The 19,008-nt window shown below is 33.7% G+C and overlaps 1 protein-coding gene across 1 annotated transcript in view; it reads right to left on the reverse strand.

Moving 5' to 3' along the window:
• Window positions 1-16,302, reverse strand: part of LOC144976499 (U3 small nucleolar RNA-associated protein 25 homolog) — a 42,846-nt gene extending 26,544 nt beyond the window's left edge. The window contains exons 1-9 of the mRNA XM_078920789.1: window positions 16,039-16,302; window positions 12,204-12,258; window positions 10,840-11,509; window positions 9,715-9,800; window positions 5,033-5,122; window positions 4,655-4,727; window positions 3,092-3,230; window positions 2,683-2,748; window positions 647-764 (exon numbers count right to left, since the gene is read on the reverse strand). Coding sequence (XP_078776915.1) covers window positions 647-764; window positions 2,683-2,748; window positions 3,092-3,230; window positions 4,655-4,727; window positions 5,033-5,122; window positions 9,715-9,800; window positions 10,840-11,509; window positions 12,204-12,258; window positions 16,039-16,193 — 1,452 coding nt within the window. The 5' untranslated portion in view covers window positions 16,194-16,302. The remainder of the gene's footprint in view (window positions 1-646; window positions 765-2,682; window positions 2,749-3,091; window positions 3,231-4,654; window positions 4,728-5,032; window positions 5,123-9,714; window positions 9,801-10,839; window positions 11,510-12,203; window positions 12,259-16,038) is intronic.
• Window positions 16,303-19,008: the final 2,706 nt, after the last annotated feature.

The following is a 19,008-nucleotide window of genomic DNA, read 5'->3' on the forward strand; positions in this document are numbered from 1 at the left end:
CTCATTTATCATCATTAGTGTTGAGATCGGAATTAAAGAGACAATGGCAGAATGGCACAAAGGAAGAGAGATAAATGGAGTGATTCTGCCAAAGAAGCTGACAAAAATGCTGGAATGAAGCACAAAAAGGAACAAATTGGTTGAAGAAAGACCCCCCCCCCCCCCTCCCTTTCCTATAAGCTTAAACAAAACAAAGAACAATGGTTTAAAAATGACAATACAACTGAAACCCAAAAGTTGCCTTTGAGAAATATCCAGAAATAGAAAATAGGTACAAAATGCTATTTTCAAATACAAATACTGATATTTTTCTCCCATGCCATCAGAATGTGAATTTCACACTCATTCAAAATATCTAAGACAACATTATGCCATCCTGACAGTAATCATTCGCCTCTGCTGCCTCTGAAGTTTTCCAATGACCCTTTCTATTTATATATATTTTTTTAAAACATTTGTAACCTACGTTACAAATCTAGTGTTATGTTGCAATAAACCAAATCATCAAATTGATTTTCAAATTAAAACGACAAAAACAAAGAAAATGTTTTAAGAAACTACACTCATTATTCCCCATTAAAGCCAATAGTCAAGTTTCATAATCTGTAAATTAAATTAAAGTAGTAATCACTATTCAGTAATTTACCTTATCAGATGCAGACAGAAGGTGAATGAGAATACTGACAACCTTTTTTGCCTTCTCTCTGTAAGGTAACATGATCAAAACTGTAGGTCTGGTAAGCCCTTGGTCTCTGTATTCAACACTTGTTAAGAGTGGGGAAAAAATGGGAGAAAATCCATATATTTCTATAAATAAATGACAGAAAATATTAACATTTGAAAAATTACCACTAATTCCATCATGTTCAATGTACTTCAAAATGCTTCATTCAGGCCATCTGGAACCAATAGTCCATTTCATGCAAAGTCACATGTTATACATCCTTTTTGTGCTACCAGTCTTGCATTCTACATCACTGCCTAAACCTGGGCACTCAATCACATCCGAGATGATTGGTGTAATGCCTGTAAAATGCCAGCCTTACGAAAAACCGTCAAGGCCAGAGTTTTTGCACGCTATAATATTCAACCCCAATATCAGAGCTTACTGAATGTCTCAATCATCTTTATGTTATATGTTTGTGTTGAGAATAGAGCTTTAGCATTATTGCTGGCTTGTAAACAAATGTTGAGGGGTTTGTGTGTCTTGAACCCATGACCTCAAGATGTCGGGAGAGGGACTCAGGAAAGACACTACCTTTGAAACCACTTTTTTTTTTTGAGTGGTTGATGGCGTCAACTGCATAGCGTCCCTCTCAAGGCCATGCAGTTGTCGTATCAGTAAGATCGTGGGTTCAAGTCCCCATCGCCACCAAAATATTATTCTCTACTGTCTTCTGGCACTTTTCTACCCACTTCATTTTCTGTTATTATAAACATAAGTGCCTGCTCCACTCACTTCACTGAATACACATGATATGGCTTTGTAATGTTACAAGGCGAGACATCCTTTTAAGATATAATTGCTTAATCTAGTTATTAGGGGAAGGCTAAACAAAGACTTGTCTGAAAATAATATTAATATAAGATTTGACAAAGATTGAAGACATATATCTCTTTCAAACCATACAACAAGAAAAGTAATTCATGAATGTTACTGACATTTTTATGACACGACTTAAAACCATTGAAATTTTACACTTTAATTTAAACAAAATATTGCTTATCTTAAAATATTCAAAGAAACCAAAATAGACAACAACAAAAAAAAAAGCAACCTAAAAACAAATACAGAGGTAATCGTTTAAATGCATGTTTCGCTTAAATGTCTCATAATTCAAAGAAACTGAATCATTTCTCTTTAAAACATATCCTTAAATGTCTCTTTTTGAAGGCAGATATTTCCTCCTACTGTGAAGACAACTTTGACAATTGAAATAATTTATTCTTTTAAGAAAAAATGATTTAGCCAATGATTGGTGCAGCCTTGTTTCACATCTAAAACACATGCTCTTTCTATTCTTAACTGACATGCGACACTTTACCATGGTTCAAAGTGAAATCACAAGTGGCAAAGAATGAAAGGCATGTCAGTTGTAAAAATCTTTTGCAAAAATTTCATTTTAGATTTGACTGTAAAAAAACATGACCATTTTGAACGTAAAAATGTCTGTGGCCAAGCATAATGGTCTATTGGCTAGTAACAAAGTCAAGCAATATTGAGTGTAGTCCGTGGCAGGATGGGTGACAATGATTTCGAAACTCCAAGGTTAGGCATTTTACACAGATATACCCCTTCAACAAGTGTTAACCATCAGCTGGCAATAGGCAGTGATGTGAATTGTAAGAATGATGCCTGACAGGGTACCTGTAGTTATATTGAAAATTTTATTTTATTGGTACATTTGGGGAATATGTGAGGTGGTAAAAAGCACACTGAGTAAGGTAGACCTCTGAGAACGCACCATATGATGTTCATATATTATAAATGTTCATTCAACTAAAAAGCCAGTTTTTCTTGTTCCCAGACAACAGGCATTTAGACAAACACCACAGTGACAATAATAATAATAATAATAATAATAATAATAATAATAATAATAATAATAATAATAATAATAATGATAATAATAATAATAACAGCAGCACACAACTAAAAAAAAACAAAACAACTAAACTTACTCTTCATTTAGTAATGCTCCACCTTGTCTCAGTTTGAAATCATTGGAAATGATACCGTTTCTTGTCCTTCAAAATATGAAAATAAAAAACAATATAAAAGAAAAATTAACGGGCGATTTTACAACAAACAAAAAAACACAACAACAAACAATGTAAAAGAAAAATTAACAGATGATGCTAGAAACATTTTCTTAAAATGTAAAGAATGAATTTACAAGGTATTTTATTTTTTACATGAATGAGAATTTAATTATAAAATAATAATAATGTTGAAGCTTACATATTATTGGGGGAAAATATAATGGAACAAGTATGATAACATTTAAAAGAGGAAAGTAACAGTATAAATATAATAAAGAACTACAAGGCAGTCAAAAATAATCAAAAACATAGGCCTTATTCTACTCACTTTAAAACATGGTTAAGTGCATGTAAACAGTAAACCAAACGGATTTCCTCTGTATTTCGCACTGTCTGTTTTGTGTACAGTAGATCTTGATAAGTATTAAGGACATTAAACAAATCATACTGAAAAGTTGTCAATGATTCTGAAACAAACAACAAAAAACAAAAAATGATATTGATGTTTTAATATTAATAAACTTGTGTTTGTGTAATCAAATCTATAAAACGCAGTAACAAAAATCAGTATTATTCATGTCAAAGACTACCCTCCCTAAGTAAGTATTGGGAAAATAAAATTTAAATCAATGGGTGATCATTTTCTTGGTCGTCAATAATTCAAAATCTCCTGTTTTCAGTATAAAACATAACAATTTATTCTTAATCATGCATTAATATTGATTTAATGTTTTTTTTTTGGAATGAATGTTTAATATCACCTTGGTCTTTAGTGCACAAAACCCTGAACGAAGTTGAGGTGCTCAAAAGAATTTCTCATTCCGCTTTCCTTTATTTTTTCTCTGCCTTCACTTGCACCATCCCTGAACCACAAGCTGAGCTCCTTTCAAAATCAACATCATTCTTCATTCTTTCTTCGATTATTTGTCTGATTATAACAACAGAACATCAACATAGCAATAACAACAATGTGATTCAAGTTTCACTGTTACTAATGTCTGGTTTGAATATTTTCTCTAAAATTCAGCCTGGTATTATACAGATGAAAATTAGTTTAGAGATCTATAATTTGCTTGTTTTCAAAGAGTTACACAATGTGTGAGACACTTTTATTTCAGTAAAGGTAAGGGAAAAGGAAGATGTGAAATACAATTATAGATTACAGCTTTCCAGCACCAACAATTGCTTATGCAACATTAGGGGACAAGTTAAAAAGTAGAGGCAGATCCAAAGAACAATCTATCTGTGTTTTAGTAACTTATCAAAATATCTTGCCCGGACAAAGGCAGTGAATCTCCATCAAAACAGACAAAATAAGAAAAAACAGAATAAATCAAAATCGAGATGGCATTTTTCACAGACACATACATCTGCCATCAAAGATTAAGACAGTTTAAAAAGCTACAACTATTGTTATTTTGATGTTGGATCATCACTTTTCTCTTTATTTTCATTATACTACCCAGGGAAACTGATCAAAACGAATTTATTTCATAGTTTTTCAAAATAACTTAGTAATGCAGCCCCATATATTAGTCCACTATAACTCAGATACAGTTCTGGTGAAACCAACTAGATCAATACAAGGATAAAGCATGATATGCAAGAATCCTGTCTTGCTGTTTAAGGGTTAAGCATTTAAAAATATACATGGGTGCTAGAAAAAACCTGCAGAAGTTTCTGACCTTGCCAATAAAGCATGTATGCATATTACAATCATAAAATACACAAACCATTATGAATGAAAAAACATTTAACTAAGTGAGGATATGTATGTTAAGGACAGACAGAAAAACCAGCAAAGTGTCACCTGGGTTGACTAAAAGCTGGCCATGTAATACCTGCTTATTTATCAGATAAACCTCAATCTAAGCCAAAAATTAAAACTTACCTCCTTGTTTTAAATCAACACCTGTAAATTTGGAGTTTGTTTTTGCTACCTTGTTGCAAAGCTTGTGTTTCACCTAATTAAAATTGAACAGTATGAAAATGAATGCAGACACTGACAACATGAGTCCAATTTAACAGAAAATTTTATAAAAGAAAATGATGGGGAAAATATACAAAACATTTATTTTTCATGTTTGCTGAACATTTTTTTTCGTATATCTTTAAAAAAATAAACAAATATTTACAATTAATCACATGAAACAAGAGATAATGTCTGTCTATGAAATTAAATTGATAAAAATGATCAATCACAAAGTTTAAGTCATTTGAAATCAATAAAATTGGAACATTCTATTTCCTTAAATGATAAATTACTTACAAATTCTCCCTTCAGGTCTTTGGATGATTTGACAGCTTGAATAAAATCGGTGTTCCGGTAGGAAAGTATACTTTTACCAAGACCAGGTACCTGAGGATTAAGTAACAGAAACTTCAGAGGGAATAGATAATTGTTGTTTCAGAGACAAAACAGTAAATTATATGGACTGTCTACAGCCTGTTAACATCTTTCTCTATATACTTGATGTTTTTGGTTAGTGTCTGGTATCAGTAGGCCTGTCATTACTCATGTCTTGAATGGTTTATAGAAAGGATTTCATAAAAGTATATGTAGAGCTTATCTTAGTCTTAAGGTTAAGTGCTTTCGAGTATTTAGATGCCAGTTTAACCGAGTATTTAGATGCCAGTTTAACAAATGCACTTTGCTATGCAACAGACCAGATGACTTTCAATAAGAGTGAATGTGCACCATTCTCCACCCACAAAGATGCCATGCTAAAAGATTTTGGTTAGTGCAACCCACGGTTCAATAATAAATTGGGGTAAAAAATAAAAATAAAAAAGAGAGAGAGTAGAGAGAGAAGATATATATATATATATATATATATATATATATATATATATATATATATATATATATATATATATATATATAATACAAATTGTCACTCACATTTTTTGTGGCAGAGACGATTCGTTTCTGTGTCTCTTTACACGTCCTCCGTCGGCGTAATCCTTAATATTATATATTTATATATATAAAAACAGAGACCAAAGACGTGGGGGTGGTTTGATGTGTGTTTTTAGAGACCAATTGAATATTATCAAACGAGAAAAACAAAACTACGACTCATTCGAATGCATCGAAATTCACTTTAGTCATAATAACAGACATTTTAACGTCGTAACCATTTACAGACCACCACCATCAACTAAAAACAAGACCACAAATACAACTTTTATAAAAGAATTTGAAGATTTTCTCCACGCAAAAAACACCGAGAATCGAGAAATTATTATTTTAGGTGGTTTTAATTTTCATGCCGAGATTTCGGACAACTTCACCAAACTTCTAGAAATATTCGATCTCAAACAAAATGTCAAAGGACCAACTCACGAGGGTGGACACACCCTCGATCTCGTTATCACACGGTCCATAGATACTTCCACTTTTGAGATCAGGATCGGAAGCCCAGACATTTCAGACCACCACCCAGTATTTTTTAAGATCAATGTCCCTGTCCCAATTTCAAATCGGCGTACAGTCCGCTATAGAAAAACGAAAAAGATAAACCACACCAAATTTTTGGACCAAATTCGGAGTTGGACATAAATAATAACGTTATAAATACACACGGCGTTACAGAGAAATTAGATCTCCTCTACACATCACTCAATAAGTGTCTGGAAAATCATGCGCCCCTCAAGTCCAGAACGATCGTCCTAAGACCAAATTCCAAATGGTTTACTGCTGAAATACGAAAGGCCAAACATGACAGACGTCATCAGGAAGGTATTTGGTGTAAGTCTGGACTTGAAATTCACAAGCAAATTTATAAAAAAGCCAAAAATTATACCAATCAATTAATAGTCAGTACCAAGCGGCAATATGTGAAGGACACTCTGATAAAAAGCAAACTTGACTCGAAAAAGCTTTATAATACTGTCAAAGAAATGATCACACCCTCGAATACAAATAATTTACCAACAAATACATCTCCAAAAGAACTCTGTGACAAATTCAACACCTTTTTCATTGAGAAAATTTCCAACATCCGACAGGAACTAGACAACGACAGCCCCACAAATCTACATCCCAGCACGACATCACGAGTTGAAACAACAAGCATGACTTCACCAATGAAAACAACAACAATGACAAGGCACGTGACATCGCCTGGAAGATCAACATCAACGGAAGAGACACTACAGGAGGACACAACACTTACCTGCACGACACGACCAACTAAATCTATGAACACCTGTTATAAAATGTTAACGTCGTTTGAACCCGTAACAATAGAGGAAGTTAAAAATATTTTGTCAGATATGCCTAATAAATCATGCCCGCTAGATAAAACACCAACTTGGCTCATAAAATCATGTTCAAATTATCTTGCTCCAGCAATTGCATCTATCGTAAATGAAAGTCTAACGTTGCCCGATTTTCCAAATATGCTGAAACATGCCTTGGTTAGACCCCTGAAGAAAAAAGCAAATCTTGACTGCAATGAGTTAAATAATTTTAGACCTGTGTCAAATTTAAATTTCATTTCAAAATTAATCGAAAAAATCGTTGCTGCTCGTATTATTAACCATCTAGAGACGAATGCCTTAAATGTTAAATTTCAATCTGCCTACAAAGCCTCCCATAGCACGGAAACGGCATTACTTAAAGTTTTTAATGATATTGTAAATGATATAGATAATAAAAGTGCTGCGATGCTTGTTTTACTAGATTTAAGTGCGGCATTCGACACTATCGATCAAAATTTACTTTTAACTAGACTACGTGATCAATTTTACATCAGTGGCACAGCTTTGGGCTGGTTAAAGGAATATTTGTTTGAAAGAACTCAGTCAGTAATTATAGAAAACCATGTATCAACTCCATCCATATTAACGTGTGGAGTGCCTCAGGGATCTATTCTCGGCCCTCTCCTTTTTACAATGTATACTGCTCCCCTCTCTCATATGTTATCCACTTTTCCCATTGATTTTCATTTTTATGCTGATGACACTCAGCTGTATACAAAACTCAATAATGATCCAGAGCTGTCATCAGTATCTGTTATGGAAAATTGCATTGCCAACATAAAGGATTGGATGAAACTAAACAAACTTAAATTTAATGATGACAAGACGGAAATGATAATTTTTGGAAATAGGTATCAACTCTCAAAAATATCTACAAATGAGATACTAGTGGGTGAAAATGCTATTAAACCTAGTTCTTGTGTGAGAAATCTTGGGGTGTATTTAGATCAAGGGTTATCCATGGAAGATCATGTTAAAAAAATATGCCAATGTTGTAACTATCACATTAGAAACATTGGAAGAATCAGACATTATATTGATGAAGATATTACAAAGATGCTTGTTAATTCGTTTATTACTAGCAGATTAGATTATTGCAATTCCCTTCTCATTGGCTGTCAAAGAAGATGAATTCATCAACTACAAAAAATTCAAAATAAAGTGGCTAGACTTATAAAATTAACGAAAAAAAGAGATCATATAACACCAGTTCTCCAGGAATTGCACTGGCTTCCTGTGAAGTATAGGATAGAATTTAAAATATTGTGCTATGTTTTTAGATGTCTGGATGGATTGGCTCCTGAATATTTGCAGGAACTGATTAAAAAATATGAACCCACTCGAAATCTAAGATCATCTCAGTCCCAACTTCTAAAAGTTACCACCTCAAAATCCACTTTCGGTGAAAAAGCCTTTTCATTCATAGCTCCACGCCTATGGAACGCACTTAGTCCTCGGACAAAGTCCTGTGAAAACTTATCATCTTTCAGGAAATGTCTGAAGACTGAGTTGTTCCGCGAGGCTTATTTTTCATGAAATGGATGTTGCTTTGATTCTGTTTTTTGTATGCATGCTTATTATGTATCATGTAGTGTCGTGATTTTTAATTTTGTTGTTTTTAAACATTTTTATTTTTATTTTTATTATGTAAAGCGCTGCAGAGCACGATTAACGTGGATGTTTAGGCGCTATATAAGTTCATTATTTACTATTTACTATTTAATATTATTAAGGATTACGCCGACTGAGGACGTGTAAAGAGACACAGAAACGAATCGTCTCGGCCACAAAAAATGTGAGTGACAATTTGTATATTATATTAGCTCTAACCATCATTATCGAGCACTTTCGTACCTAAGAGTACCCACCAACACTCATAAATATATATATATGTATGTATGTATATAATATTGATTATATATATAATATATATATATATATATATATATATATATATATATATATATATATATGTATGTATATATATATATATATATATATATATATATATATATATATAAGATTAAATGTGCAATACAAAAACTCAGTGCGCTATGAAAAAATAATAAAGTTTAAATCAGACAAACATATCCGAACATTTTGACTATGACAAGTGTAGTGGCCCTACAAATGACAATTGATAAGTGACAAACGGATAACTCAAAGAACACATGCACTCTTTTTTTGTTTTTTTTTTGTTTGTTGCTTTAGGTCTCTTCCAACACAATTGAGGTTATATGAGAGACCGCTGAAACAAAAAAACAAGCAATCTAACAAAAATAGTACAAATGTAAATCAAAATCATAACCTAAAGATATCATAAGCTAAATTATAAATAACCAAGAACAAACAGGCAGAAGATTTACAGAAAAAAATATCCCCTGTCAAAAATACAATCACAAACCAAAGAAGCAGGATAGGCTAGTAAAGAGAAGAAGAAACGACATCACTATCGGATCGTACACCCATGCGAACATCATAGGTATATGATTCAAGGGTGATGCTCCCATCCAACCACCCGCCACATGCACTCTAGTACTCGCCATAAAATTTGTGATTTTCACAATGTTATTATATATCAATATATCATTTTCCAACTCCCACTAAAATCCGCCTCATCATATACATTTTATCCTCTCACATAAAAAATACAATTTATAGTTAGTACTACAATTTTCTTAATACCTTTATTTCCTTTTTATTCCATTCTTTGTTCTTTTCCAAAAATTCATCAACATCAACCTCCCTCTCAAAGTGAATAGTAAAAGGATCTGGAAAAATAAAAAAAGATTCAAATTATATTCAACTTTAGAAAGGAAAGAAGCTTTCAAACATAAACAAGAGAAGGTAAAAATAGCAAGTAGAACGATTTGATTTAATATGTAGAAAATTGAAATTATATTATTTAGCATGTGCTAGGATGAAATCAGAGATTGTAGAAAGGAAGAAAAAAAAGTTTCCATTCAAGCAGTTTAGTTGCATAACAATTGTTTTCAAATAAAATGGCCAAGGGAATCAATATGCATTAAATGGGCCTCATATTATGGAGCTTCCATTACATTATCATCACATCTCTCTGCAAAGTTATTTTAAAAATGAATCTCATTCATATAATTTTGAAAAAAAATAAGTATTTAATCCGAATGAAGCTACAATTTAGAAATTAGATGTGGAGACATTTCAATTTCTCACTATAGTCGTCAGCAATTTTGAGAGTAAAAGTCACATGATGCCAAAAATTCATATTTCTCAGCTGTTCCTATTACTTGTGAGAGTGTGTGCCGGCTCGTTAAACATGTGATAAAAGAACGATTTTCCTCAATTTTCATTGATGTTTTTCTGGTAAAATGAACATTTAATTTAATTAACATGCCAAGTCCATTAGCTGCCCAGGTTTTAGTGTTTTTGTGTGCATTAAAACTTGAACAATTTAATACACACTTCCGGGCATCACCAGTTCCAATCAATAAATCGTTTCTATCAATCCCCATGAATAGCCGTTGGAGTTTTCCTTAGATATGAAGAAACTTCATCATGAATGAATTTCCTCCAAAAAATAACATTGCATCCACTCTTTATGTTAAAAAAAAAGTTGCTGCACTGTCTCAACCAATAATGGAAAATTCCCAATTTTTTTGAGCGCATTCTTGATTTTAAGGTGCAAATTTCAAAACTGCATAAAGAATTATTATCACTGAAAATTAATTGTTTTAAAAAGGATTTTAGAAAATCATAGATTTTAAGAGGTACCAATAATTTTATAACTGTCATTTATAAATTTATTGTGTCTAAAACCTCTTAAGAACTAACCTGCAGCATTCTTGACTTCTGTGTCTTCTTTATCTGTATCGTTCTCATCTGAAGATATGTCCAATGCCTTTGGCTTCCTCTTCTTCTGTTTCTTTATACCATTGAGAATAGGAACACCATTTTCTTCTTCCTTGTCTCGAATCCCTTTTCCTTCGTTCTCTTTGTCATCTCCATCATCTTCATCATTACTACTATCCACCTCCTCTTCTCCCTCATCACTATCAGTTTCCTCTTCCTCTTCAGTTTTGTCTTCATAATCTTCATCAGCGCTATCATCATCATTGTCTTCTTCCTCTTCTCCTTCCTCAATGTCTTCCTCTTCATTGCTGTCTTCCTCTCTGCCGAATTCATCTTCTTCATTTTCAACCTCAGATTCATCATTGTTTTCTTCAGCTTCAGAATCAATAAATGAGTTATCATTCTCTTCATTCAACCTGTCTTCGTCTTCACTATAATTTTCATCCTCCACATAATCTCCATCTCCTACTTCCTCCTGGTCATCCATTACTTCTCCGTCACTATTCATTAAATTTTCATCTTCTTCACTGTTGACATCACTATCTTGTTCTGATTCTGGTTGCTCCTCTTTGACCCCAATGGCTTGCAAAAGCTGTTGTATTGCGGGGGTTTCTTCTTCACTCTCTGAAGATGATGACACATTCTTTTCTTCCTGATTAAAAATATTAAATAAATTAGCAATAAGTCAATGAGACTCCAAATCCAAACAAGGTCTTTTTTTCCCTTTTTCTTTTGTTTCAATGTCTAAACACTCTCTTAAAAGTCTTAAGAAACTTAATGAACAAATTACGCATCCCCTCAAAATTAGCCAGTAAAAAAAACAAACCTACTAGGGCAAATTTCTCAAATAATACACCTTATTCAAAAGAAACCAACAGATTATATAAAGTTGCCAAAATATCTTATGATGACCATAATTAGAACTACTTTTAGACACCATGCAAAACCATCCACAAAAAGCTGCCCCCCAAAATTATCTTTTTTAAATTATATTTTACTATATAAAAAGGGGATGAGGGAACTAACTGAAATTAAAATGGGTACAATGTAAGCATAACAAAAGATATAAGACAGATCATTTTCCCTTTAAAAATGAGTAAATTCCGATGTAATTAACCTATTCTATCATTTCTAATGACATAGAAAAAAGTTAGACAATGTTATATAAATTCTATAAAATTATATTGTTCTAACCAGGTTTAAGTAACAGGATTACTACTGCAGTCTTTAAATTATGTAGAATGTCTGGTGTTAATAGATCTATCCCCATTGAATAGTTGTATCCATGAAGAAGAGAGAATTAAGTTAGCTAAATATCAAATAGAATTGTTTTAAAAACAACTTACTCTTTCCTCTTCAGGTTCATCTACTACTTTAGTAGCCCTCCTTGTTTTTATCCTTCTGAAAATAAAAAAATAACAAATCAGGGGTAAACATTCATGAACAAGGGTCCAAAATAGGGAGATGCAATGATGATATTAACTAAGCACAATCCTTTCTAATTCAACCAGTTAAATATGCTCTTATATGTCCAATCTGATTAAATCTCATATCTTGTGGATTATATAAACTATACCATAATCTATTTTAATTTGTCCATTCAAAAGTTTAGTAATTTCCAAATTGATTCATATGCTGTTACTTACAAAGGTCGTACATGAACCACCAGCAGTTTATTGTTGCTAATAATATATGTTCATATTTTGTGGGAAATAGCGGGCGCTATTGGACAAACTCAATTTGCGGCCAACCACCGGGGAAAAGGCTGACATCTTACCCTGTATCTGTCATAGTCTATTATGGTTCGACAGCAGAAAAGAAAAAGTCATGCGAGAGACGTCGGGACCCCTGCGATATGACATCTCGCTGTAAATAAAAACAGGGAAGAGGACCAGACTAGAGTCAGAGGTGAGGACATTGATGACGGGACTGTACGAAAACCACACAGTGGAGAGTTTTTTGCCGACGCCTCCTCACTAAAAACTCGAAATGAATCCTTGACTATCGGAACGTGGAACACGAGAACACTATTTAGAGAAGGAAAATTTGACAATCTACTTCTGAAATTTGAAAACCTGAAAATGCTTAATTTTTGTTGCCTTTTTTTAATACAGGTGCGATGTTTGCATTCAGCCAGTCATTAGGGAGCATCCCGGTGTTGACCGATTTTTGGAAAATTATGCATAATGAGGGGGCCAAACTCTTAGCACACTCCTTTATTACTGTGTTGGGGATGTTATCTGGATCTGACGCCTTAGATGGGTCGACGTTTTTCAGCCACTTTTCAACTCCTAAGATGTATATGTTGATATTAGTAAGAGATTGGTCACACCTCTGTTTATTATCATTCATGAAAAATTCCCTTGAAACATATATAATCATAAAATTCAACCATTTTCCTTTCCAATGTTACCATTTTCAAATATCAAAATTGCTTCCCTGATACCCTTTGAGCGTTTCATAAAATCATACTCATTTCAAAATCTACGAAAGATAACTCCATTTCAGCTTGGACTGCCGTGGTCAGAGTCGTTCATTGCTCCTAGCCTCGTGACATCACAGTGTTTCAGGAAATCCCCTTTCGTTTTTTCAGTCAGTTGGAGCCCACTTTCAGGCTGATTCCTATATAGTAATTTTTGGGGTGTTTTTTAAGGTATAAAAAGTTGAATAACTCTATATCACCTAGAGACAAAATTCAAACGGTTTTATCAATGGGATGGTATACTGCATCATAATAAACCACATTTTATACTGTAACTGTCATTTGAAAACTGAATTTTCATTTAAGTGCCTATTTTCAAATTTCAAGGCATTTTTTTTTTTTTGCGATAACTTTTGTACCAATTGATATTTCTTGTATTTGTATCACTGTTTTTGTTTTATTCAAGCCCATTATTTTGAGACCATATTCAATTATATCTAGGCATTTTCATTTTTTGGGCAAGTACCTTCTTTTTATCTGAAGGCAGTGAAGTGAAGGATACAGAAAATATCCAGATGAATCAAAAACAGCCAAGGTGGCAACTACTACTACGCAGTCTGTGTGTAAACAAAGCAAGATGGCGGCAGGGACCTCGCGCCTTTACCAATGTCGATTAAGGATTATAGGAATAGGAACATGGTACTGTATATCAATGTAAAAATGCATCTCTAAAACTAAACGGTACTACCGCAAACTCGGGGACCCGAGTCTCTCTTGCTTAGTTTACCCTAGATACGGTCTGCCGCCTGGATGTTGCTTATTGTTGTATGCCAGATTCTTATCGTTGTATGCCAGACTGGCATTTTCTTTTTTATGTGTTTTATTATTATGTGCGAATTTAATGTATAATGTTTTTATACGTTTTGAACCCGTTTTTGAACAAATAAACGTATATTTGAAAATGGGTAATAAAAACAGTAAAACATTTTTTTGACGTGTTCAATCATTTGGATTTCACGTGGGGTTCTTTGCCGTTTTTTTTTGTCTGGTGTGTTTGTGTTTTTCACGCCGCGGCATTTCGATTCTCATCGTTGTATGCCAGATTGGCATTTTCTTTTTTTCGTGACCAGCATTTTCTACAAAATTATGTGTTTTATTATTATTATGTATGTACATGAATATAATATGTATTATATGCGAATTTAATGTCTAATGTTTTTATACGTTTTTGAACCCGTTTTTGAACAAATAAACGTATATTTGAAAATGGGTAATAAAAACAGTAAAACATTTTTGACGTGTTCAATCATTTGGATTTCACGTGGGTTTTTTGCCGTTTTTTTTTTTTTTGTCTGGTGTGTTTGTGTTTTTCGCGCCGCGCATTTCGATTCTCGTAATGGCGTTACAATTATTATATGCTCATGCGAGGACAGAAGAAGACGCTATTCTCTTTCTCCAGACTAACGGGTTATTAACAAGAAATCCACCAAATTGTGCGACTTGCAACCGAGTCACCACTCTTATAAAGAAAAGTGCCACAAGTGACAACAGGTACTGGCGTTGCCCTACCCACAAGAGTGTCAAAGTTCCCTTAAGGAGAGGATCGTTCTTTGAACATCAGTGTCTTCCTCTGAGGAAAATTGTTGAGCTGCTCCTTTTGTGGGGTTTCAAGGAGCCGATTCTAAACAGTACAGGGCTCACTGGAGTGAGTGAAAATTCTGTTTTACAGTGGTATGGTTTTTTTCGAGACATTTGTTCGTGGTGGCTTTTGAACAACCCGTACCAAATAGGTGGTCCAGGCCTCACAGTCGAGATCGACGAAAGTCTAGTGGCCAAAAGAAAAAACAACGTGGGCCGAGTTGCTGAGCAACGGTGGGTGTTTGGTGGTGTGTGTAGGGAGACGGGACAGGGATTTTTAGTGGTCGTGGATAACGACAGATCAGCGGCTAGACTGTTGCCACTTATTCAGGAGCACATCGCCCCTGGTTCCACTATACACAGTGACGGCTGGGCTGCATACAACGGGATAGCCAACCTCCCAGTCCAACCTCCATATCAACACCTGGTGGTGAACCACACAGCTAACTTTGTTGACCCCCAGACAGGCGCATGCACCAACACTATTGAGTGCTATTGGAAGAACTGCAAACGCAGGTTCAAATCTATGCTGGGTGTCCACAGTAGTCAACTGGAATCTCATTTGGATGAATTTATGTGGAGGGAGCTATACGGGAAGACTCACCAAGAAGCCCTTCGACATATTATTCTCCATCTTTCGCAGTGGTATCCAGTATAGGGTGAGTTATAAATACTGTTTACTACTAGTATATGAAAAAAAAAACCCAACAAAACAAAACAAAATCCAGTCCAGATCTAATTATCTACTATGAATCTAGAAATAGATATATTTAGATCTCGAAGCGATCTAAATTTTATATTTTAAAATATATTAGATCTAAAAAAAAATTAATTAAAAAAATAAAAATTTTGGCCAAAAAATAATTTGGATCTAGATTTTATATTTTAAAAGATATTAGATCTAAAAAAAAAATTAATTAAAAAAATAAAAATTTTGGCCAAAAAATAATTTGGCCAGAAATTATTTGGGGGTCCCCGAGTTTGCGTAAAAAAATAAAAAAGATTTGGCCAGCAATTTTTTGGGTCCCCGAATTTGCGTAAAAAAATATAAAAAATTTGGCCAGAAATTATTGGGGAAATTTTTGGGTCCCCGAGTTTGCGGTAGTACCAACTAAACTTACTCGTCATCTGCAGGAGCAACAGCAGAGCCCGTGCTCCCTTGATGGCGATAGAATTTCTTCTGCCTTATTTGTTCTTGTAATGCCACAAGGTTCAGCTTTTTCCTCTTATGATGTCGGTGGTTTCCTTCAAATTTACGACCTCTTTTTGGTGGCATTGTCGATTATATTAATATTCTCTTCTTGCATATAAATCAAAGAAAATATAAACAAACTCCATGCTGTACTCGTTTCTGGTTTGTTTACCTACAGGATGCAGCTTCTTTCGGTTTCTCTTTTATGACAAGTTGGTAGTTGGTAGGGATTCGGTCAATCGGCACGCTTCTTTGAAAGTCGATAGGGGTCCGGCAGACTGACAGCGCGACAGACTAAAACGAATTTTAATATATACATACACAAACAGATGGATGGATAGATAGATAGGTAGATAGACAGATACAAACATACATACATACATACATACATACATACATACATACATATCAAAATTGTTTATTTCAGGAAATATACATGATAATGTAACAAGAGTAACATATTCATTGACATAATACCGTTTCCCAACATAATGTACAATGTATAGAGCTGGAGTATTACTTTGAACAGTGAAGTTTCAGACTCTGCCACAGAATGTCCCAGAGGTAATAATGATACTAGTGTTGATGACGATGATAATGATGATGATGACGATGATGATGATGATGATGAAGACGACGATGATGACAATGACGATGATGACAATAACAGTGGTGGCTATGGCGGTGATGGAGACGACGACGATTAGAGTAACAACGGTAGCAATGATATTAATAATAATAACAACAACAATAATAATAATAACAATAAAAATAATAATAATCCCTATCACTATAATAATAATAATAATAATAATAATAATAATAATAATAATAATAATAATAATAATAATAATAATAATAATAATAATAATAATAATAATAATGTTGATAATTGTGGTGATGATAACAACAGTGCTAATAATTACGATGATGATAATAATGACAATAATAATAATAATAATAATAATAATAATAATAATAATAATAATAATAATAATAATAATAATAATAATAATAATAATAATAATAATAATAATAACAATAATAATGTTGATAATTGTGGTGATGATAGCAACAGTGCTAATAATTACGATGATGATAATAATGACAATAATAATAATAATAATAATAATAATAATAATAATAATAATAATAATAATAATAATAATAATAATAATAATAATAATAATAATAATAATAATAAAATAATAATAATAATAATAATAATAATAATAATAATAATAATAATAATAATAATAATAATAATAATATAATAATAATAATAAAATATTAATAATAATAATAATAATAATAATAATAATAATAATAATAATAATAATAATAATAATAATAATAATAATAATAATAATACTGAGTTTGCGCGTCGGGGCTCTAACGGGGCCCATTAGAGATCGACGACGATTAGGATTGTTTGGAAGCTTTAACCCTTTGCCCACTAGTCATTATGATATCGGAAATGCTATCGCCGTCTACATCTACGCCAGAATAGAAATAGAGGGTGGAGCCTACCATGATATAATATTTTGTGGAGCTCTAATTTCATCATATCAGTTCTGTCCACTGACAGGTGGGTGGGTATCGCTTTCAAGATCTTATGTCCTTATATTATGAAATCCTGAGTTTTTGACCAATCAACGATTGCTCTTTTGATAGCTCGCTTGTCAACATGAGTCAGCTCAGCCCTTGATTTATGTACAGGCATCACAGGCGGGATATGTTGTGTCAAAGACCACGGTTGACCGAAAGCGATGAATGGAAGCCCTACTATGGCGTGGAGAACGAGGTCTTGTATGTACAGTTACGTTATATCTCAACGCTCGTGAATTCTTGGTAAGGCTGGACTCACAATCAAAACACGAAATCTGTGTTTTAAACTATTGCATCAATCGAGTTACATCAGTGTGTTCGTCTCATTGAGAAATGCGTCCACACCTACTCCCAACCCCCCCCCCCCCCTCCCCACTACACACATACATTCTCAATACGAATTGAACTACAGACTAGTGAGGTTGAAGCCTACACTGCTACTCCCCCCCCCCCCCCCTTCTTCCCTTCTCTCTCCCCTCCTCTCTCTCTCTCTCTCTCTCTCTCTCTCTCTCTTCTCTCTCTCTCCTCTCAGTCACATTCACGAAATGACACAATCATGAATTAGGCAATGACCGATCAGAATGCAGCGTGCACTATTAAATTAGCTTTGTTTATCTTGTCCCCGCCCTCACCCAAACCTCATTCCTCCTCTTGTTTTGACTTTACGGATGACTGGGTTTTTATTGACTTAACATGAATAATTACTTGTCAATATACTAAATAGCTGGTGTCTAGAAACTGAACATCAACAATGGCTCTTCCCCGAACTAAGTTTTTGTTTTCTATCTCGCTCTCTGTCTATCTATCTGCATTCTATGTTAGTCAATATGATATAATATATTTATTATCTCTTCCTCTCTCTCTCTCTCTCTCTCTCTCTCCTCTCTCTCTCTCTCTCTCCTCTCTCTCTCTCTCTCTCTCTCTCTATCTATCTATCTATCTATCTATCTATCTATCTATCTATCTCCTGTTTGATTGTGAGAGAGACTGAAGGGGAAAGTAAAAGGGATGGAGAAATCTCTCTCTCTCTCTCTCTATCTATCTATCTATCTATCTATCTATCTATCTATCTATCTATCTATCTATCTATCTATCTATCTCCTGTTTGATTGTGAGAGAGACTGAAGGGGAAAGTAAAAGGGATGGAGAAAAGAGAGAGAGAGAGAGAGAGAGAGAGAGAGAGAGAGAGAGAGAGAGAGAGAGAGAGAGGGAGGGAGGGCTATGAAGAGATAGATACGTATATTTACATAAATTGCTAGATAGGTAGGTAGATCGGTGGATTTGGTTGGTA

The sequence above is a fragment of the Berghia stephanieae genome, chromosome 1 (genome assembly GCF_034508935.2).
Source record: "Berghia stephanieae isolate SIO BIC M18660-M18661 chromosome 1, UCSD_Bste_1.3, whole genome shotgun sequence".
NCBI lineage: Eukaryota > Metazoa > Mollusca > Gastropoda > Nudibranchia > Aeolidiidae > Berghia > Berghia stephanieae.